At 40.0% G+C, this 23052-nt stretch overlaps 2 protein-coding genes across 2 annotated transcripts; one reads left to right on the forward strand and one right to left on the reverse strand.

Moving 5' to 3' along the window:
- Nucleotides 1-253: 253 nt before the first annotated feature.
- On the forward strand, nucleotides 254-9883 carry sirt6 (sirtuin 6). The gene is made up of 8 exons (XM_022754996.1): nucleotides 254-409; nucleotides 1246-1373; nucleotides 3683-3865; nucleotides 5417-5476; nucleotides 7061-7156; nucleotides 7243-7323; nucleotides 8348-8471; nucleotides 8636-9883. The coding sequence occupies exons 1-8, from the start codon at nucleotides 344-346 to the stop codon at nucleotides 8948-8950; spliced, it is 1053 nt and encodes a 350-aa protein (XP_022610717.1). The 5' UTR covers nucleotides 254-343; the 3' UTR covers nucleotides 8951-9883.
- Nucleotides 9884-19038: 9155 nt separating this feature from the next.
- On the reverse strand, nucleotides 19039-20611 carry LOC111228922 (relaxin-3 receptor 1-like). The gene is made up of 3 exons (XM_022755033.1): nucleotides 20405-20611; nucleotides 19730-20173; nucleotides 19039-19650 (listed from the first exon to the last, which is right to left on the reverse strand). Exons 1-3 carry the CDS (start codon nucleotides 20609-20611, stop codon nucleotides 19039-19041), a joined length of 1263 nt encoding a protein of 420 aa, XP_022610754.1.
- Nucleotides 20612-23052: the final 2441 nt, after the last annotated feature.

Genomic DNA, 23052 nt, shown 5'->3' on the forward strand with positions numbered 1-23052 from the left:
CTGAGCTTCACAGGATTTAAGAGTTCACCAAAAGGGTACAATAGCGCACTTTGCTGTGCTAATGAGCTCTGCAAATGCAGCAAAACAGCGTTAAAATTAGATATTTGATAAGTATGAACGATTTTTCTTTTTTCAAGGAAAAAGTATACTACCTTTTTATATAGTCTATGATTCCGACTTGTCCAGGAGATTTGTCTTGTCATTTCCCATTTCAGTGAATGCAGCAAATGTCGTCGCCTAGCTATGACGTCAACCAAACAACAGCGTTAACAGCCCGCTTTACAGAAAATAAAGGAACAGTTTTAAAAAGAAAAACAACGAAGACACAACGCCTCCAACAGCCATGTCTGTGAATTATGCTGCTGGGCTCTCGCCGTACGCAGACAAAGGAGTTTGCGGACTTCCAGAGGTAAAGAAATAGCTGCTATGGACTCACTACTTAGCTCTCTAAACGGCTAACTTAGCTAGCAGGTTAGCCAAGGATGTGTGGTTCACCTGGTTCGGTCTTTAGGATGTGGAGGTGGGAGATTCTTTTAAAAGATGTAAAGAGACTCCTTTAAAGAGGGAGGGCCTGTATTCCAGATTTTACTTAAGAACAAGTACGGGGTGTTAGCTAGCACCGGAGAGTATATCAAGCGTAAAAGTAGTCTTGATGTTTATGTTGTAAACGATTTAGCTTCAAAACAAAGATCTCTATGTGGCCAGCTGAGATCCGCAATGGACGGTCAAATCTGAAAGAAAAAAGCAGGTTTTTTTAAAAAATGTGCTGTCTGAATGATATGGACACTTAATTATATATTGTTTTTTATTTTCCTATTTACTGAGAACTGCACAACACTTTAGTTATATATTAACAGATATTGGCTGTAACGATGATGCACAAAGTCTGAGTTTGGCTGTTCACATATGAAACATTTAAAGGAGTCAGTTACTAGGAAAAAGCCTGAGAGAAAAAAAAAGCTCTTTATTAGACTAAATTGTTGAGATGTAGTAGTTCTTTTAAGTGAACAGCTCATTTGGATTTTTTGTATCCACATAAATATGTTGTTTGAAAGAATATAGAAGCACCTATAATCTTGTAACTTTATTAGCTCTTTATTTTTGAGTAAATCCTGCCAGAAGATGCATGACAGACACAAAAATAAAACTCATCTGAAAAATACGCAGAGATTAAACATTGTATGAAAGCATTTAGTTAAGCTCTTAGTCATTACCAAACACCTGTTGTATTTTTTTCTGTGGCAGGTGTTTGATAGTCCTGAGGAGCTAAAGGTGAAGGTGGAGACCCTCGCCCAGTTGATTAAAGAGTCTCAGTACTTGGTTGTCCACTCTGGAGCAGGAATCAGCACTTCAGCAGGAATCCCCGACTTCAGGTGAGCCACAAGTTACCACAAACTTTTTTTTTTTTTGTATCACCTTTTGTTTAAGTGTGGACTTTTTGTGACATATCCTATATAAGTAGTAAAAGAATGACATCTGATTTATCAAGACTGCATGTACTGATGATGTTTTTATGAAAGAAAAAACCTCACTATTCTGTCTGTATTTGTTGTCACTGGGTTTTCAAATTGACATCCTTTTGTTGAAATAATCAGTCCTTAACATTTTCTGTTTTCAAAATGCTCTTAATAAATTGAATAGAGGGAGAAGCGCATGTTAATGTCCCAAATAATGCTAATTAAATTAGTTAGGTTTAACTCTAAAATCTCAAATGTGTTTGATTGTCTTGGTTGTGGTGAATCAACCGGGCTATATGATAAAATAACAACAAGTATTTTTATAACAAAACAGTTTCTGTGTCTCTGACACGTCAGACACAGGAAAATTTATATTATTGCAGCCATTCAGGAGACTGTCCTCTTGCTGTAAATGTTGAACAGGAGGAACAAACAGTTGATTAGAAATCTGAAGGATGAGAGGTGAAAAGGACTCTAACTCCATAGTGGCATTTCAGATTTTTTGGCAGCCTTGGAAATGTGAACTATGATTATGTAAATAACATAGTTTTGTGTGTGTGTGTGTGTGTGTGTGTGTGTGTGTGTGTGTGTGTGTTTTGAATTTCAAAGAATTACTTTCTACCTGTCCTGAGCACTAATCTGCTTTTCTAGCACTTCTTTGTACCTGATCTTCAGTGGTCAAATTATTGTTTTGTTACATTTGGCATTAAAGTGATTTTGCTCGTACTCTTACTATTGGAAAATTAAAGAGCTGTGTAAAATGTCACAAATAATGACAATATTTTTAGACCAGGATACTGCAGATATTTTCAGTTGGTATGCAAAATCAAATTTCTTATTCCTTAGAATTTTTCTACTGGCACATTTATTGTAAAGCACTCTGTTTACATGTGGGATTGTAACTAATAAAAATGTTAAAATCATCATCACTATTATTATTATTTTTTATATATACCTCCAAAGTCATTACTCACTTTCTCTCAGTCTTTCTTTTCTCTTGTAGTACCACTGTTTGAGCAGATGAGGGTGGTACTTGCTTATTATTTGTCAGATCCAGCTCTTTGTAAAACAATAACACGCTGAAATACATCACACCTCCGTTGTTTTCTTCTATTATATTGCCTTTGTAAAATTTTTTACTACACAAGACAATCATTCATTCATTTTTTTCATTGTTGATCTGGTGTGAACGACAGATGCTTGCCTGTGTGAATTCAGATACACGTACCTGGAGAATGGAGACTTGACTAATTAATATTTGATTGGTCTGCCTGTCAGTCAGGTAGGGTCGACCTTGAATGGCAAGATCATTAAAGCCAAGGTTTTTATATACACATCAGGCCTACTTGTGCATGTTGTAGTCCCACAGCTACCACACACACATGCACACTCACACATGCTCCTGCTGTGAGTAAAAAATTAATCCCCCTAGGTTGATGTTATTGACAACACCAACATGCGAATTTACCAGCTTTACAGATCCTCCGTGGCTTTCGTGTCCTGCAGCATCTTTCTCATGGTGGTAAGCGTGTAATAAATGACGCACATATCTCTCTGTTAAAGCTGGCATGGCTTTGAACTAGCATTGGGTGAGCAAGCAGTGAATCATATTTGTGATGAGAAATGGGGCTGTTGTAGTTCACATAGAAAGGGAAGAGATCAGGCTATTGTGGCAGCGTTTGAGGATTCACAGGATGCATTCCCTTGTTTGATGCATAAAGATTAGTTGTTTGTCCTTGAAATAACAGTCAGGGTGTGAGACGGCACTGACAGTAGCACTGCGTTCATCCCTCATTCGAACACCCGAAACTGACTGGTTCATTACAGAAGCATGAAAAGAATGATAGCAAATTGGAGATTAAATAGAGTTAAGAATTAATATTTTTCAGTCTGAAAACTTGTAGCTCCATGTTGTTAGAAATGCTATTGTCATATTCGATTGTTGATATTTTTATGAAATGTTTGTAATAATAATTTTTGTTTAATACAATTTCTCCTATTTTCTTTGTAGATTTTAGTAGTGGGAGAATCTTGCAGCATTTTGGTACACAAACATTGTGGAACATCTTTGCATCAAATTGTTAATATTCAATCATTGGCACAAACCCACACATGAGTTGTAGACACAGAATGCCTCCAGTCCACCCACTGCATTACAACCTGTCCAATCCTGATTCAGTCCTTACACCTACGCTCAGTGTATTCATCATTATGTTCTGTTTCAGGGGTCCAAAGGGGGTGTGGACGTTAGAAGAGAAGGGCGAGTCACCTCACTTCAACACCACATTTGAAGATGCCCGGCCCAGCTTGACTCATATGGCCCTCCTGGGACTACAGAGGGCAGGATACCTCAAGTATCTCATCAGCCAGAACGTGGACGGCCTGCATGTCCGATCAGGCTTCCCCAGGTTACTCCACTGTGCCTCCTGTGCTGTAGCATGACATACTCACATCAAGCATTTTACACACTCACTAGCTAACTCAAATCAGAGTTGTTAGTTGGCATAGAGCAATACATTATCTCACAGATGGGCCACATAACGTTTAGTAGCTCTGATAGCAGTAATCATTGTTTTTCCTGACGTGGTTGCAGTGAAACAAGCTGTAAATACAACACCGTGTGATTCTTTACCTAATTCATTCATTTTGGGATAGGTTTTTCCAACTAGTTCATTAATCACTTGGTCTACAAAATTTTAGAAAACTCTGAAATTGCCTGTCACAGACTCCTAGGATGCAAGCAAATGTCGTCGTGACACACATCTCAATCAAGTCTGGTTTTGTCTGGCAAACAGTCCAAAGCCTAAAGATAAACAGTGTACTATGAAGTAGAACTATCCATTTTTTTAAACAATTTTCAAAATGTTCCCGTTAGTTTTCAATTGTCAATTGATTAATCGACTAATTGTTGCACTGAACAAGAATTGTAATGGCGAATGTGTTGCGGTCACAGAGCACCTCCTAGTCACTAACTTGTCTGCTCAAACAAAGACAAGTAAGGCGGCAATTCTCTATGGGTTTGTCACTACAAGTGACATTTAATATAAAAGTATTCATAAGTGCAGCTTTAAAGATGTAACACAAACTATTGCAGATTACCCCATTTTCACCATATGCAAATATATGATATATTTTAGGACTATCACTAACTATGTTGTACGGAGTGATTTGGAGTTGAAGCAGGGTGAGTGGACAGGAGAGGGGATGAGTAAGTGAGAGGTAGACATGAGGTACTTATTCAGGACAGAAATTCTCAGCACAACTTGTTCAGAAAATGCAGTGAATTCCTTATTGAGAAGATAAAAACTTGGTTATAGTTTGTTTTTCTAATATTTTACAAACACAAATTTACTGTATACAGCATTGTAAGTTCTGTGAGACAACCTCATTGTTTCACGCTCCTTCTTTTGAAGGTAATGCTGCTGCTTTGTGAAAACAGCTGTAACAGCACCAGAAATGGTTAACTCTTTAAACACTACTCAAATATTATCAAAAAAAAGCTCAGTATAATGGAAAATTTTTGGTCTGACTCTGGATTATCCAATCATATTGGACTAACCTGAGGCAAAGAATTCAATTTTTCATTTAGAAATTAGATCCATCCTTTACGCATATTAGAAGACTTACTTTCCCTGGAAGCCATTTCTTAGGTCTCCCTCTATACTCCATCAGTCAGGCCTGACAGCAAAGTGGTAACAGTCTGAGGAAATCAGAGAGAAAGCAGACGAACAGGTAAAGTAAACTGTTTGGGATTTATAAGCACAGGTGCCAGTTGGAACTCAGAAGTAAATACAAGTGCTCAGAATATTAATCAGAGCACACATTGCAAAGAAGGACTGAGAAAAAGTTGTGTTGAAGAACTCTGACATTAACTTTAACTTTGGAGACAATGATCTAAGTGAATATCATCGTTGTGATCTTCTCGCCTTTGTGTATTTCTCTCACTCTTTCTCAATTAGGGATATGCTATCAGAGCTTCATGGTAACATGTTTGTGGAGGAGTGTGAGAAGTGTGGCAGGTATGTGCGCACACACACACACACACCAAACACCCACATTTTGATTTTGAAACCCTTAATCCTCATCTTAACAAGCCACTGTCTTTTACTGAATTTCACTTTGTGGCCATTTTATTAGGTACACCTGTTTTGGTAATAGACACAGCAAGATGTTCAGTTTCTCTTTACTTGACATTATGAATGCACAGTATCTCAGCTTTCTTGCATCTGTTGTGGCTGTCGTTGCCAGATCTGCTGTTTCTAGAAGCTCAGAGACCGGCACCCTCTTGAGATTTTCACATACTGCAAGTATCTACAGAGAGTGACGTGTTAAGAAAAAAATGCAGTCAGTGGCAGCTTGATTGAAAATATCTTGTTTAGAGAAGTAAGAGAGGTCAGAGGGGCAAGAATTGTGAAAGATCAAAGGAAGTCCACAAATATGAAGGTAATAGTTTAGATGTGCAGACAAGAATTCTTCAACACAGACACACAAAACATGCAGGTTTCCTCTCCTGTTGGATAAGAACAAGAAGATGAATCTTACCAAGCTCAGTAAATCTTGATTTCTTTCACAACAGTCTCAGTCAAAATTTAAGCTAAACAACAGTATCAAATCACAATGTTCTTTTATGTTGTTTGTATATATTATGAGAAGTTTAAATAAACTTTTGGTTCATTATGAAACTGTTGTGGTTCCTGATTTACCACGAAGTAAGAAAGTACACTTCTCTGCAGAGCCTCATTTATGTCCAAGAAACATTCAGGACGCATGACAATGTTATGCAGCACACAATACGTCACAAAGAATTGCCTGACCTACTCAGACTGTATTGTAATGTTCACCTGACTTATCCCAACATCTAAAGTGCTTTTGCAGCACACTGTGCTTGTGCATAACAGGCAAGGTGTAGGTGCGTTGTGCACCCACCTATGTACCCATATTACTTTGAATGACAGTGAAATAATGCGCCGTTGACTTCAGACCAGGTCTGACAATCGTGCAATCACTTTCCGCTGCCTCAAGATAGCAATGTGCCAACAATGCAACTGACCACACCTCATTTTAAGACCACCATGCCCATGTGCGCTCGGATGAGTTCAAGTGTATTTGGTATTTAAACAACATGGATGTAGGATGGGAAAATGACAACTGAATCTGTCTGAAACCAGCAAAGACACTTGAGTTTTGCTTTGCACAGGGTGTAAGATGGGGCCCTATATCTCAAAATGATTTGTGGGCCATGACAGTGACTTCCTTTTGCTCCAGTGACCGGCACAGTCTTAAGATCTCAAAGCAGTAGATTACCTTTTGGTAAAAAGTAAAGTAAAACAGCATGGTTGAAGAACAAATGTTTAAACATCTGTGCAGCAGCTACACAGTGCTGTCCACTCCCTAAAATCCCTAAAGAGCATCTCCAGAATCTTCTTGCGTCCACGTTTGGAAATAATCAGCCTGTGTCTGGAGGTAAAAGTTGTCTGGTTTATCTAATAAAATGGCCACTGTGTCTATATTATCATGTTTTTGTGTTTAAATTGGCTTTGCCAGGGTGCTTGTGAGCAGCTTTGTCTTCCTATCTGGTTAAACTGGGGTTTGTGGATTTCCAGGCAGTATGTCAGAGAAAAGGTGATCGGTGTAATGGGGCTGAAACCAACAGGACGTTACTGTGATGTGGTTCGCTCCAGAGGACTCAGAGCCTGCAGGTAACACATGTGGAACTGTCCATTTTGAAATTACAGTTTAACATCAGCAATGTATTAGTGTCTTTGTCCATTCTTTACTACAACAGAGGAAAGCTTATCAGCACCATACTTGACTGGGAGGATGCTCTTCCTGACAGAGACCTGAACAAAGCAGACGATTGCAGCAGGTGAGACAGATAATATTGAAGCACGAGTCGTAGTTCAAACATGTCCTGTGAGCTGAAAAATGTGAAATGTATTATGTAATATGTTGTAGTAATGTATTCCTGTAGTGTTCTGTGTGGCTTTGCTGCCAGCATCCTCACATGCAAATAAGCCTTTACCTAAAAATCTGTTTGGGTTTTGTGTACGCAGCGCAGTCTGCTTTAATGTTTCCACGTGCCTCTGTGTGTGTCAGTATTTTCATTAAATCCTTCAGCCGCAAAAAGCTGCTTGTTTGTTTACAAAACAGTGAGATTAATTGAGTGTGTTTGTGTTTTATCTTGGTGTATTGAAAAAAATGAATTATTTAAGTCTTAATTTAAATTACAAAGCGGAAATTTGGAGCCCTGACTATTGAACTAAAGTTGAAACATAACAATTAAAACAATGTATTATCGACTATATTGGTTTCTACTGTATTGATGTTTCGTTCAAAAATAATCTGTGAATAGTTTGGTTGTTTTGTTCAGAAAGAGCAGGACATATCTCACTCTCTGGCTACCTGGGTTAGAAATACAGTCTCAACTTAAGGCTTTCTTCAGTTTTTGTTAATGTTTTTCTCTAGAACCGTAACAAATTATTATTTTCATTATTAATTTATCTGCCAATAATTTTCACAATTGATTGTTTTGTCTCCAAAACATCAGAGAACAACAAAAACACCCATGAAAATCTGGAATCTGGAGAAGCTGGAGCCATCATTTGGCATTTTTGCTTGAAGAATTAGTGTCACAAACTCATTATTAGTTACTGATTAATTTTCTATCATTCGACTCATCATCAATGAATGGACCAATCATTGAATTGCATCCAACCAGCACTGGAAACTTGTAGGAGAAAGCAAACCTGACCAATCAAAGTTCTTGTTGTCGCCACACGCCCTCCCTGCAGCCACTGTCATGTGTTTACATTAGGTAGTAGGAGACGCACCTCAGCTACAGTCACACTAATGGTTTATGTGCGATGTATTTCTCTACTTTCGACACGCAGACGAGCGGACCTGGCTCTGACGCTCGGCACGTCCATGCAGATCAAACCAAGTGGAGACCTCCCACTCCTCACCAAGCGCAAAGGAGGGAAAATTGTCATCGTCAATCTGCAGGCTACAAAGCATGTGAGTCTCATTTATGCACCATTACTACACACATACCGGAAGAAGCGTGGAATGCGACTTGAAATACTTCGCACAAACCAGAAACAAAATCATGGTTAAAAACTGCTGCTCTGTCCGGCATCTTTGTGTTTTTCTTTTCACTGTTGTGATTTTCTGTCTCACAGGACAAGCACGCACACCTGCGTATCCATGGTTACGTGGACGAGGTCATGAAACAGCTGATGGAGATGCTGGGATTGGAGATCCCAAAGTGGGATGGGCCGACTGTGTGCGAGAGCTCAACAGCCAACTCTGAGTCCACCACCGATGTCAAACCACCACATGTTACTGCAAAGGGGAAGGTGAAAAAGGAACCCGTTAAGGAGGAGAGGAAAAGAGAAGCAACACAGCTAACGGACGATGGGAGCGTTAAGGAGGAGACAGTTTCAGTAAAGAGAGAGAGAGCAGACTCCCCAGTGGCGATAAATGAAGAGAAGTAGCCTCAGGTATATTTTTTTTTCTTGCAACAACTTCACAACACCAAACCGTCCAGAAACAAACGTTACAACTGAGGCTACTCAGTTTCATCAGTTTCACAGAGGATGGAGGTTCTTCTCATCTTAAACCCTCTGGGGCGAAGACTTTTATAGTACTGTAGTGGTTTTGTCAGTCCCAGATTTCTTAAACTTATAGCCACGGTAAACAACAATGTGAAACTGACTTCTCAGCTAAAGGATCGCAAATTGACCTCCTCACGTTAGGTGGATGTTGTTACATTTACCAACACACAGCATGTAAATGTTCCTCCTGCTATGGTAAGAACATGCATTATCCAAGTTTACTTTACTTGAGGACAACACAATGAGATCTGGAACAGACAGTTAAAAATAAAGTGTTTAATAAGGTGTGTAAGGTGGCTGCACCTTATTAAAAGTGTTATTTATAACCATGTGCTCCAGATCTTATCCCTACAGACCTCGCCTTTAAAGACACCTTTGTTCGATACTTGACCAGAGGGGATATCAAGTGAGCATCATCCGAGTCTCCTTTACTAATGCAGCTAAATGCAGCTGGGGAAGTTTTAAACCAGGTTTTTATTTTTAAAGTTCTCTCGGGTGTCTTCCAGACAAACGGTTCTCTCGAGTGTAAATTATGTTGAAAACATTTGAATACAGAACATTTTTGTTTTTATTCCCAACCATTACAGAATCAGCAATCAGCAAACTGCTTTTCTCATTACAAAAGATTTCTATTTCCCTAGTGAGATGTATAATTCCAGCCGCTGCTGACTGACTGTAAGTGGATCATAATCACACTGTATGTTTCCAGGAAAATGTTTTTATCTCAGGAAAAAAGCATTGTACTTCAACGGAGAAAGTCTTTTTGCTGTTTTTTTTAATACATGGCATTAAAAGAATACGTTCCTGGCAGAACCTCCTGCATATATATGTGCTCTATGTATGTTGCGTACTGTGACCCGACAGTGGCCTAGTTGCAAATGTAAACCAATGTTTCAAAGGAGATGGCGAAGGCCTGTACTGTTTATCTGAGGGAATGGTAGGATTCTTGAAATCTATCCACTCTGGTATATTCAATATGCATCACTTCATTGTGAATGAAGATGGTAATCAAACCTGCCTTCTCTCAAGAAGAGAAGAACCTCCTCCTCTTGTTCCTCTCAACCAAAACACCAGAAAAAAAAAATCCTCCACCTTAACTGCACCAGCATCTAACTGTTTTCTTTTTTTAAAACAAGAACATTCATATCAGACGCTGTGACTGCATGGTGGGCCACAGGTGTTTGTATAAGAAGATGATTACTGCAGCGTTGCTGTGTGTCTGATGTTGAATATGCTTCAGTCTATTAAAACACTTTCTCTTCCCAGACATGTAAGCAACAGATGTAACAGCCAACGCAAACTGCCTCCTCTGAGTGGGTCATTACACAATCCTCATTATGCTCTTACCCTCTCTATCTGTTTATCAACTTTGTCTCGGTTGTCTCTACACTGTTGCGCTAATGAACTAAATGTTCTCACTTTGCCCATAGAAAGCGCTCAACCTGTTTTTGTAATATTTTAGAGGGCTGTAGCTGGTGTTGGGTAATATATACAGTAAATAACTTTATCATAGATTCTGACTGAATTTATACACAGGCAGTTTTTTCTTAAGTATTTAATGTCTTAAGCCACTGCTTCCAGACCTTTTTGGCTTGTGACACCTTAAAATAAATCAGACTATATGTTTTTGAAGGATTTTTATTGGCCTGAAGAGGTGGAAGTATCCAGAATTTCACAAGAAGAAAAGTATCCGTTTAATAACCCCTCACATTTATCTGAAATCCCTTTGGGAGTCCTGATCCCTCCACATTGTGAACCACTTCGGCAATTGTGCATAAAATTACATATACAATGATTTAAGATTTTATCCATATCCGCCTCATTTTTGATTAATCTCAAACAATAACCTTTAACACTTTGTTTGTATGCATGAAAACTGAAAAACAAATGATTTGGGTGAAGCATTCCACCCTTTTACTGTGACACTCAACTACATCTGCTACTATGTTCATAATTGATTAATATTTTGTCAAGCTAAATGCCAAAGACTTGATATTTTTCACACCTCAAATGTGAGAAATTTCTGCATTTCTTAGACTTATAGTAAATTATTGGACAAATGGAAAAAAATGACAAAAAGAAACATTTAATGAGATCACCTACAATACTATGAGGGGGATTTTTTTCATTGTTTCCAAATGTTCTACAGATTAATCTGTAAAGAAAATAATTGTTAGTTGTAGCCGTTCACTCAACTAAATCCAAATCCTTGATTCCTGTCCACCGGGTCAATTCAAAAGATGGGAAATGGGTCAAAATACACACTGTAAGTTTCTCAAGTCCAGTAGATGACAGTGCAGTTCAGAGCCACGTACTCTTGGCCTCTGCGTAAGATTCACAGCCAGAATAGTGAGGAGGCATAGAACTGAAGAACAGTGTCAGATGATTTGAATTGGAAACCTTATATAGCAGCAGATGGACTCTATCTACAGCTCATCCTCGTAAACCCAGGAAGAAGGATGTTGGTCATCATCAGAGCCCTGTTGGCTGTGGAGGCAGATCTCTCTGGAAGGACAACAGTCAGCGCAGCACTTCATAAGTCTGTCCTACATGGTAGAATGGGCATAAGGAGCCAGTCAGGGACAGCATGACTGGAGTTGGTACAAAGAGACTACAAGACGGTGCATCAAAGATTTTGTGGTCTGATGAAGCCAGAATCAAACTCTTCACAGTTGTAATTCAAAGTGCAAAGTCTGGAGGAAAGTAGGCGCAGCTCATTAAGCATTTAACATGCACTCTGCTCTGAAGCACCGGGGTGGCAGCTTCATGCTGCTTGAGAGAGTTTCACTGGCAGTTACTGGGATACTTTTAAGGAAAGTGAGAACAGTGAAGCCAATGAGGTCAGACTAACATGCTACAGCACTGAAGGCGTCCTAGACCGAGTTTATCCACCAACATGGCTGTCACACCAAAGCATACAAGGAAATCATTCAGTGAATCAGGAAGCACAGTGTGGAGTCCTTGAACCTCATTAAAGCGACATGAAGATGGCTGTTTGCATTCTGTTTACAGTTGCTCCCCAATCGACATTAGTGAGCCTGAGCAATTCTCTGAGGAAGAAAAACTGAAGTTGTAATCACTGTCAGAGGCATGGTGCAGCAAATGTGATGAAGATGGAGAGCAGAGAGGGGAGGAGACCGAAGAAAAGAACATGAACACGACGTGATGTGATGGGAGAGATACTTCAGGTGGAATCCACTCTAAAATACTTTTAAACCTAAGAACAGTTTTCATTTTGTATATTTTATACAGTCTCAATATCACTGAATTCCCCTTTAATTTCCCTTCACAGACTAAAAAAAGTGTCATAATTTCTGATGAATCCAGTAAACCTCAAAACCTACACTCCAAGTCCCAACTCATGATAAAAACAGATAAGTCTCCTTCAGATGGAGGCAGCGGCAGTTTCATAGAATTATATATTTTGCTCTTATGTCAAAGTCAATGAAGTGCTGTGGAATTGGAAATAGTGTAGCCTAAAACTCAGAATGTTAGTATGAGCCTTTAGCGACATGTTTTGCGAAGTTGAGCTCATATGTTCAAAACATGAATCCTTGTTAGGGAAGGTTTGGGTACCCAAAAAAAAAAAAATTACCTGTACTTTTCTTGTAAATGGAAAGTGAAATGTTCATAAAGACTCTAAATTGAGCTGTTACTGCTAAGTGGAGCAGATTTTTTCATAAGCTTGTTCTTTTTTCCTGGTTTATAATGTATCACAATTTGCATAAGTCAGTTCATCCTCATGGGAACGTTTTTCATGGCATTCACTTGGAAAATTACCTCAGAAATTTTAGACATTTTGGCCTTCTTTAAAGAGGAACGTGACATTGTCTATTGCATGTACTTTTAAGACACTTGCTTTTCAATTATATGAGTCGTGCGTCTCAATCTCTGAAGCAGCAATAACAACTGCATTCAGATTCATCACCACAGTTGTTGACAAAGGTTATTCTCCAGAGAGATGTGTTTTTATTCTTCTTGCTTGTGCTGCAGCACAACGTGCACTTAAGCACAGCATAAATGCTCAAAAACATTTATCTTCAATTGCTGACAGTAAATGTCTTTGTCTGAAACTTAATGGTAATATCATCGGGTTAGTGCATTTCATTTCCACATTTTTATTACCCACAGATCTGGACTCTGATTACACTTACTATATTATGAAACAAATCTACACATCTAGAGAAGTGGACTGGACCGGCAGGACAAATCTATGTAGGGAAAATCCTAACATCATATCACAGTCTTCACTGTGAAGACCGTACTTACCAGAAAAAGCTATTAATAATCAACCAGAGCTTTCAACCACATCATGTGTGACCACGTCATAGAAAAGTATAGTAGACAACTCTTTATGATGGAGATCATGATTAGGTGTTGAGCTTTCACAGAGATTTAAGTTGCAATGCACAGTCACAATTAAGGCTGTGAGATGCAGTTGAAAGCTCCAGAAAAAGTGAGTAAGTTGATCTTTAGTTCAGAGTGACTACTAGATATGGTTGAGCTTCCAGCTGATACTTTCAACCACTTATCGTGAGATGTGGTTAAAAGCTCTTTAAGTTAAATACGATTATGAAGCAGTTGTGCTTTCAAAGGGAGTTTGTGTTTAACTTCAACTCATGGTCTTTGTGAAGAAAACTGTGAGATCCAGTTGAAAGATCTTCATGTTGAAGACCATGCAAAGTGGCTGGAATCTCCTAATGATGAAAAAGCGAGTGTTCAAAGCTTTTAACTGAAACTCTTGGTCTTCATGATGATAACTTTATGGTCAGCACCATAAAATGCTAGTAAGCTGAGTTTAGAGGTAAGATTGACCTCGAGATGCAGGTGAGCTTTCAAGAGGAGCTTTCAACCGCATCTCATGGTTAAAACAGTTTGCTCTGAAAGAAGCTTGTAAGTTGACTTTCAGTCAAAATTATTTTGTTGATTTAGGAGAGAGGGTTGTAGCCTGTAGTCTGCCCAGTCTGGCCAGTGACCTTTGTCACTAACATGGAGCGCTGGTTACTACCACTTTGTGGTCCCATTCCAAGATTGTATAGTAATCTATCGATGCGTAGTATAACACCTACCTGTACTCGTGAGCATTAGCTGTCCATCTGAACTCATTTTAAGTTTATCTTTGGTTTGTTTTTCCAACTTATGATGTCATTGTGAAGATGGAAGACCAACTTTACAAAACAGGAAGTGTGTTTCTTTCATTCCGCAGAGGATGTATCTGTCATATAAGAGCTAACAGAGTTTGTTTCGTTTTTTTTCTTCTTTGCTCAGCTTCTGACTAATTTACATTACTGTACAGATCAGGTACAGTGTTGAGTATTTCCTCTGGCCAAGTCTGGTTCTGTTGGTGAAAGCAGTCCGACAGGGAGTAGGGCCGTGAAAATCTCTCCTGATTAGTCATCCTTTTGAAGTTCTGCCTCTTGAACAGAAGAGTTTTCATCCAAGGAAGTTGCTCTTTCGGAGTTTTGTTTCGTGCTGCCTGTATGTTTTCCTTTGAAGCCTTGCATAGTCCTCCAACATGGGGATGAAAAACTCTCTGTTCTGTTCTACTATTGGTGTGTGTTGCATCAAAACCAACAGTATCAGAAACGTAGATGTTTGCACAGCTTAAAAGGCTGTCTGCATGGTACCTCACACTTTCTTGTCAGAAAACTGGGGAAAACTAATATATGACAGAGTGAGTGCAGCCCATGTGCAATACACTACAACTGATGATACCAATACAAGAACAGCTGTAAGTTGCAAAACACTGTTGTAGTCATATTCGATTATTCTTAACCTACAGTTGAGGTCAAGGAGAAAACATTAAAAACCGAACAGACTATGTAAAGATGAATCAACTATCAAAATGATCTATCCTTTTGAGATAAGCATGTTTGTGTGTTCATATGCTTGGCAAACTTTTTGAGATAAACATCCTTGTCTGTTTATCAAGTCTGTTTCAGATGCCTCTGTTGAATCAGCCAGATCTGAGCGAGCTTTATTAAACCCACTCTTGCTTGCCTCCATTTTGCAGAATGAAAGCAAGTGAATCTCAAATGGTAGGATTTTAGTAAATATGAACCCTATCTGTAGCAGTGCAAAGTAAATCTATATGTAATAGGGAAACAATAATGGCCACTGTTCTTTGAATAAAAGTGCTGCATTTTTTTGGATTCCATCAAAGGCAGAAGTTCTTCCTAATCAAGCGTGGACCTTTATGTGGTTTAGGCTCAGTAGTTGAGAGTTTTGAATGCAGGTCCAATCCATAGCAAAAAAGTGGAATGGCACAGTTCTTCAGGGTATGGTTTGTAGCAGCAGTCTCTTGGTGCATGTAATGGTTGAGTGCAGGGTGGTGATGTAGACACAAATAGGTGGTAATCGCTGTCCCAACTGCTGGCATTTACCTCCCACCAATAGCGATTTTTTTTTAATTGCTACTTTGGATCTGCTCATCCCGCCCCTGTGCACCTGCCTCACTAAATAGATGTTCCAAGTGTTCTTCTGTTTTTGCAACACGACTGTCCGTCATTCTTCTTCAGCACTCCATTTGCTTGCATAAACTATTGAATTTGTTTTTGTTCCTTTCAAGAAATCAACACAATGACGCACAGCTGCGCAGATACATTTGAATTCTCCAACGAAGACGCACAAACAATCTTATTCCAAGCCGTCCAGCTGGAGGGCATCGAGTCTTCCGAAGACCCAAAAGTCTATAAGACTATATGTAAACGAGGATACAACATGCATGGCTCAACTTTTAGCAAATACTGGACGAGTAATTCTAGGGGCCTGCACATTCAGAAGGCCCCAACAATGGGAAAATCAGATGAGAACTTTATATGATGGGGATAGGTTTTAGATAAATGCTCCCTTGACCTGATGTTACTTAAGTGTCCACTGAAGCAGACATGGTTAAAACTAAGAGTGACAAACAAGAGAACCTCAGAACAATTTGGAAAAAAGAAGGCAGTGTGCCTGATTTTTTTCATTGCTACTTATTCCTGCTCCTGCACACCTGCCTCACTAAATAGATATACAAGGTGTTCTTCTGTTTCCCTCCACCCAACCATCTGGATGCACAGATGATCAGTTCCATTGCCGTGGTGAAGGCTAAGGGGGGAGATGGTGCATCCTGTCATTATTCCTAATTCCAGAGATTATCATGCTGTAGTGTACTCCGGTGTTGTTTGGCAAAATTGCAGATCTTTGAAGTAGTTTCTGACCAGATTTGTGATGGTCTCTGGGACATAGAAGAACTCAAAGGCCGTCCGGAGGAGGGAATGTGGGACTGATCCAAAAGCATTTGCTAAGTCCAGCATACAGATCTCTTCCTTCCCTTTTTGCAAAAAGGTATGGGCATGTAGTTAATCCATTCACTGATTTTAGTGCACTGTATATAATTTGATTAATCGCAGATTAATCGCATATTAATTTGTTGTAAGTTGGTTTTGATCAAATTGCTTCCATTTTTTTCGGCGTTAAGTTAGTAGCACACAGAAAACCTCAAGCAAGGAGTACCGACATAGTAGCACTGTGAGGCTACAACCAACAATTATTTTCATTATCAACACATGAGACAGTTATTATTCATTAACAATTGATTGATAGTTCATTAATTGTTCAGTGTACAAAATGTCAGTCAAACGCAATAGTGAAACTATGGCAGTCTTGTGTTCTCTGAAAACCCTGAGTTAATGTCATAGAAAACCAACCCGTCTATCTATTTATCTAACCATCAATCTATCAATCAAACTATCCATCTATCTAAAAATTAAGTTATTTTGTCAAACACATTACATCACTGATTACATCTTGTAGAACAATAACATGTAGAGAAGTAGAATTTACAGTACAGTCTGTAAATCCTTGCATATAGAAATAGCCACTGTGCTGTACTTCGCATTTGTTTTTTCTTCAGTCGTGGCATTCGTGCAGCTTTTCTTGCTGAGATGTAAAGATGTATCATGTCTATGCAGCGTGCTTGACATATAACCTCCAAGTGTGGTTGACTTTGACCCATTTCTATGAACATCATAATTAACCATCTCCTCTACCCTCCTTACATAGTGATAAAATTGCATATAGGGTTGACACTCATCCATGAATCTCTCAAGTGGTTTTCATCAGTTGTGAAATTGTCCCCTGTACTTGAAGATGAATGGCTGGGCACAAATAGGATTGCAGCACTTGTACCTATCAGATGTAGCTTTTTTTTTTCTTTTTTTTTTTTGTGATTCAGCTCTGAAATAGAAATGTCATCTGGATGTGAGTGTATGTACTGTCAGTGCTCTGCCCATTGTTTTGAGCTTGATGAGAACAGTCAAGTTATGAAGTGAGTTTGATAACAGATGTCAGCGACAGCAAAGTGTAGGGCAGTAAGGTGAGCAGCAGAACTGGCCTGTAATTTCAGACAAATGGTGGTTCTGAAATAACACTTCTGATTGTTTTCCATTTACCGCAGGAAGATGCAGACTCCCTTGGGGGCTCTTTGGGTTTTAAGCAGCATCAGCCTCCCACGCAGAGACCCGCTGAATGAATCTGTGATTCTGATTGTACAGGTAATTACTAGCAGAGTGCCACACAATAAAGGCCCTGTGTTGTGGTGTGTTGTATGTGCATATCAGCCCTTATCTGTGGGCAGCTGAAGATGGTTATCCATGTACAGACTTTAAAGGTTGCAAAAGGGCAAAATTGTGGAGCAGCTTTTGTGCAGCTGACTCATTTTCTTCATCTTCACTGCAGGAGAAAAGATTAACTTTCCCGAGACGTCTTTTGTCCTCTTGTTTTATTTAATGTCACAGAACACGTGTATTTACAAAACAGTTCACAGCGGTACAGCAAGACAGACACAGAGAGAAATGGCCAACAGTTTCATGCTAGCATCAAACACTGCCTACACTGAAAGACAAATATCCTGGAGTTAAGTTTTACTGCATGTGATGAGTAAAGTGTGGCAGATTTTAATCTCCTAAATGTGTTAGCAACGATAACACAAATAAATATTTAACACATCACTCCTCATTAAATGTAACAATCTCACAGTCCTCCTTACAGTAGAACTGCAAACTACAAAAAATCATTTTACAAGTCAAACATTACTCTGCATTTTTGCTTGATTGTGTGGAAAACAAAATCAGCTCACTGTGTAACTCAGAGCCGACTGATTGGATTGTTGGATCCTTTTCAAGAATATACTGGCTAAATTACCCCATCCAAAGTTGTTCCAAAACGAGTTCCTAGTTGTTCAGGTGTGTCTGCAACAGGTGTGTGTACTGAAGTGTGTGAGTGTTTGAAATAGATTTGGAGGGATGAGAGTGTCAGACAGAATTTAGGTTTAAAAAAATGGCACCAAAGAAAATGTGGCACATAATTGTTGACTCATAAAAGAGCATTTCCTTTAGTATTAGAGTTTGAGATCTTGGGAAATGTGCTTACTTGCTTTCTTTCTGAGAGTGAGCTGAAAAGACTGATACTGTATGTTAGTTATGAAGCTACAGACAGCAGCTAGTTAGCCTAGCTTTGCACAAAGACTAGAAATGGGGGGACAGCAAGCGGGGTTCTGTCCAGAGGTAACAAGATTCACAGATCAGCACCTCTGAATCTCACTAATCATCACATGTTGTATCTTGTTTGTTTAATCTGTTCAAAAACCAATGACTCCAGGAAGTAGCAGGTCCCAACCCAGAAATATTCAGGCATGTCACCCTCTGTAAAACAGTGAGTGGTCGTTTTTAGACTTCAGTTTTTGTATTAAACACACAAGATACAGCATGTTAATTGGTGAGTTTTAGATGTTTTATGAACTTTGGACTGAGCCAGGCTAGCTGTTTCCAGACTTAATGCTAAGCTAAGCTAACTGGCTGCTGGCGGTAGCTTCATATTTGACGTACAGAAATGAGAGTGGTGTCAATCTTTTCATCTAACTCTCAGCAAGTAAAAAGTTGATAAGCACATTTCCCAAAATGGCAAAATTTTCCTCTAACAGTCAATCACGTATTGATGTCTTTGTGTATCATAACCAGATTGGATGGTGCTTCCTCTACTCGTCTCCCTCTCAGAACCAGGGTGAGGACGTTTTGGACAGAGTGAGACACTCTCAGCAGAAGCTCCTTCAGTCCAGCTCTGTATTCCCGTCGGATCAGGCAGTAGAGCACCGGGTTGAGGCAGCTGTTTGCGTGAGCCAGACACACAGTCAGGGGGAAGGCATAGGCCTGGGCGTTGTAGAAGGCTTTACTGAAGGGCACCATGTCAAATTTTATTAGCACCCCCCACAGGGTGAGAGCCTGGTTGGGCAGCCAGCAGATGAAAAAGGACAGAACTACGATGGTGACAGAGCGAGTGACCTTGGAGCGGCGGCGGTGGCGTCCCCTCTCACACTCTGACTTCTCTGTGACACCTCCACTGACCACGCTGCTTACAATGCGCCGGCTCAGGATGAACCTCAGGAGGAGGAGGTAGCAAACACTGATGACAATCAAGGGGACCACAAATCCTAAGAGGACTTTTTGTGTTTGATAGAGTCCAAGCAGGACTTGAGGATCCCAGTGGCCTGAGTCGGAGTCGGAGAACCGCACTAAGCACAGCTCGTCATCAGCAGATACCTGTAAACAAAACAAACGCATCAGAGGCTGCTCACCCACAAGAGAAAATTATGTGCTGTAAGCAAATCAGTCTCAAAACCTGGACTGTGGTGGAGTAGAGCGCATGAGGCAGCGTAGCCACCAGTGACACCACCCAAATGGCTAAACTGGCCCACTTGGCTCGAGCAGTGGCGATCCTAGGGCTGTCCATCTTCAGGGAGGTCACCAGGGCGCGGTATCGGGTCACGCTCATGGCGGTGAGGAAGAAGACGCTGGCGTACATGTTGAGGGTGGTGACCGAGCTCACGATCTTACACATTACCCGACCGAAGGGCCAGCAGAAGTCCAGCACCGTGTCCACGGCCCAGAAGGGCAAGGTGAGGACGAACTGGAGGTCTGTCAGCGCCAGACTCATCACAAAGCAGTCGATAGAAGAGTGGTGGTGACCCCGGCGGCGGGAGTGGAGCAGGAAGAGTGCCAGGAAGTTACCCACAAGCCCCAGGACACACACCACCAGGTAGACCAGGGCAATGAGAACTCGCACCTGTCAGACACATACAATAACATTTTCATTTAGAGTTTTCTGGTAAACAGGATCCATCGTGGCCCTGCTGAGGGGTCACAAAAGTGCACATGAGGAAATCAAAGTCACAATACTTCATGCATACAAACACCTTTAAGCGCTTTCTTTCAGCGTGTGTTTAAGTTTTTCATGTAAAATTACGTTCTTGCCAATGTGGATTTATAAGAAAGATAAGTCCTTAAATAAACCTACTGCCAGGTTCGCGTTGTCTCCGTGCAGGTCCACTGAGGACTCCTTGGAGAGGATGTGGAGCCAGCAGTTGAGTGAAAGGTTAAAAGCTGCCAGGTTGGAGGCTGCTCCTGTGGTGCTGACCAGTTTGGCGATTTCGCGCTCATCCTCTTCTCCCCCGCACACACTCAGAGCGGTGAGAGGTCCGGACGCGTTGCTGTTGCTCTGCATGATGCTGCAGAGGAAAAACAGGCGAGTTACTTTTTCTTTTTTTTTCTTTTTTTTTAAAGCAAGTTCCGCAGGTTTCCGTCCTGTTTCAGATTAACTTCCAGAGTGGGGCTGTAGGCGAGAGTGGATGCAAAAATCCGCATCGTCTTCATCCTGCGTTTAGGGTTCAAAGTCTCAGCGGGAGATCAGAGTTTCTCAGTTAATCCGAGTGATTTCTAAAAGTGTATCTGCTCGCATTTTATTGTTTTTCCAAGCGGAGCGGGGAAAGGGTGTAAATATGAAATTAATATGTAGCAGGTTACTTTGGAGCGTCCGGCCTGATGCACCTTCCTCCTCTCTCAGTGATGCTGACAGCATCCACAGACTGGAGGCTTTTATACTCGCTGACGCTCTTCTCCGCCGCTCGGTGGCGCACAGGTACGGCTTCGACATACAATATTACTACACTTTTCTGGTTATTACAGCAGATACTGGGAAGGAATAAGATCCACTCACTCTTTTAATTTTTTTTTTTTTTTTTTTTTAAGATACAATCAGATGAATTTAAAGGTTACTTTGTGCGCAATACCTAATCACCCATGAAACAAACAGGGAAAGGCTTGTGCTGTTTGGAAATAATAATTTAGCAGTCTGATATACTGCAGAACATTAAGTGTTTTCTGAGTTGTCTTGGTTATTATTGGTTTGCACAAAACATGTATTTCAGGCGATGTTTCTGCTTTCTTTAAATTAAAGCTGTGGTGCAGGTCATCATCTGCCATCTTACATCTACAGTATTTTTTTTCTCTCTTTTTGATGGAGCCATCTAAACACAGCCTCAGATGTTATGTCCAAATATCACCCTTAAAATCCTTGCTATGATGTGAAGGTAAATTATACAGGATGGTATTTCGGTTAGTTTAGCCTACAAGGGTTTGTTAATGTTTATCTGAAATGAACATCAGAAGAATGATGAATTAGATTTCAAACAGCTCTCAGTCTTTGTGTGGGAGCCAGGGAAGAGAGAGAGAGAGACGTGTGTGTTTTTGATTAGCATTTCTTATAGGTCAGTGTTGGCATTCTCATAATGCATCACTGTGGCCAGATGTGTTTAGCCAAGGAGAGATTCTGTCATTCTCTCAAGCTTCAACAGGACAGACTGGACTCGCTTGGACAGTCTGTAACTTATCACTCAATTTGCATAAATCTTTCACGTGCCTTTTTGGGATTTAGTAAAGAATTTGTCCAACAGCAGCGTGTGTGATGTGCAAACTGCAACACCTCACCAGTTTGCACTGAGGGACATTAAATAAATGATGGTCTCCTCTAAAATGTTGTCTAGTCAAGACATTTGGAGGCAATTTATTCTCATCCCTGCTTCTCTTTCTGATTTCATAAACAGTCTGGAACAACCTCAAACTCAAACAACGCTAATTTGTTGACAGTTTCCATTTTTCTCCTTTAATGTTCTCCAAATATTAAGATATGGTTAGAGTCCGACCCTGGAGCTCTCTGTTAGCTCTCATTTCCATTCTGCTGAAGCTTTCTTAGATGCTTAAAGATATTTTATTTCAATTCCATCAGTTTGTGTTTGTTTTTCACTTAAAAAACAAAGGGGTAGGGAGGGAGATATTGACATCGAGTGTCTTTGTTTATGGCCTAGATAAATATATGTGAGTAACAATAAAGCTGAAGATCATTTTTGTTCTTGTTTGACAGTAAAAATGGGGAAAATACTTTTGATAATACAGTTATTCAGGTTCAGATTTGCGTCTGACTAAAGTTCAGTGGTCTCCCTTCGGTAGAGAGAGCCTCTCACAGACACAGTGATTTGAATTCACTTTCTGAATGATTCCCTCCACGTTGCTGCAATGCATAAAATATAGCAGCAGTGATAAGCAGAGATCCAATCAGCATCTCTAATTGTGTCCTTGCGTCAGAGTGGGCCATTAAACATGGCGTTTAATTTAGCTCCTCAAGCAATCAAAGTATGGGCAGAAAATATATTTTTTAAAAATCATCAGAAAGAAAGAAACATTTGTAAATGCCACTGCACATGATTGCAGAATTAAAAATATTTCTGCTTCCCTGCTCAAGATTTCATGAAACTACAAATGGACAAATTAATCTTATAATAATAATAATAATAATAATAACGTTCTACGCTTTTCAGCCTCAGCCATAGCAGTGTCTCTGCTTAACTCTTGCACGATTGATTTTCTGATTGAATTTCTACCTACATGTATAACTCTTTATCACACCACCACAACCCACTGCTTAAACAGTCGGATCAATAATTCATTTATCACTCCCACTGTGGATAATGTACCTGCACTTTTGGTTCAGGTTAGTTGAAATAATTCTGTTTTCACAGTGTAAAGTTTTGCTTACCTCCTCAGTTCTCATAGCAGCTTGGACAAACGGCACTAAGCGAGGATTGTTAAATGAAATAACCCCTGTTCTGC

Source organism: Seriola dumerili, unplaced genomic scaffold (genome assembly GCF_002260705.1).
Source record: "Seriola dumerili isolate Sdu_G_001 unplaced genomic scaffold, Sdu_1.0 BDQW01000226.1, whole genome shotgun sequence".
Taxonomy (NCBI): Eukaryota; Metazoa; Chordata; class Actinopteri; order Carangiformes; family Carangidae; genus Seriola; species Seriola dumerili.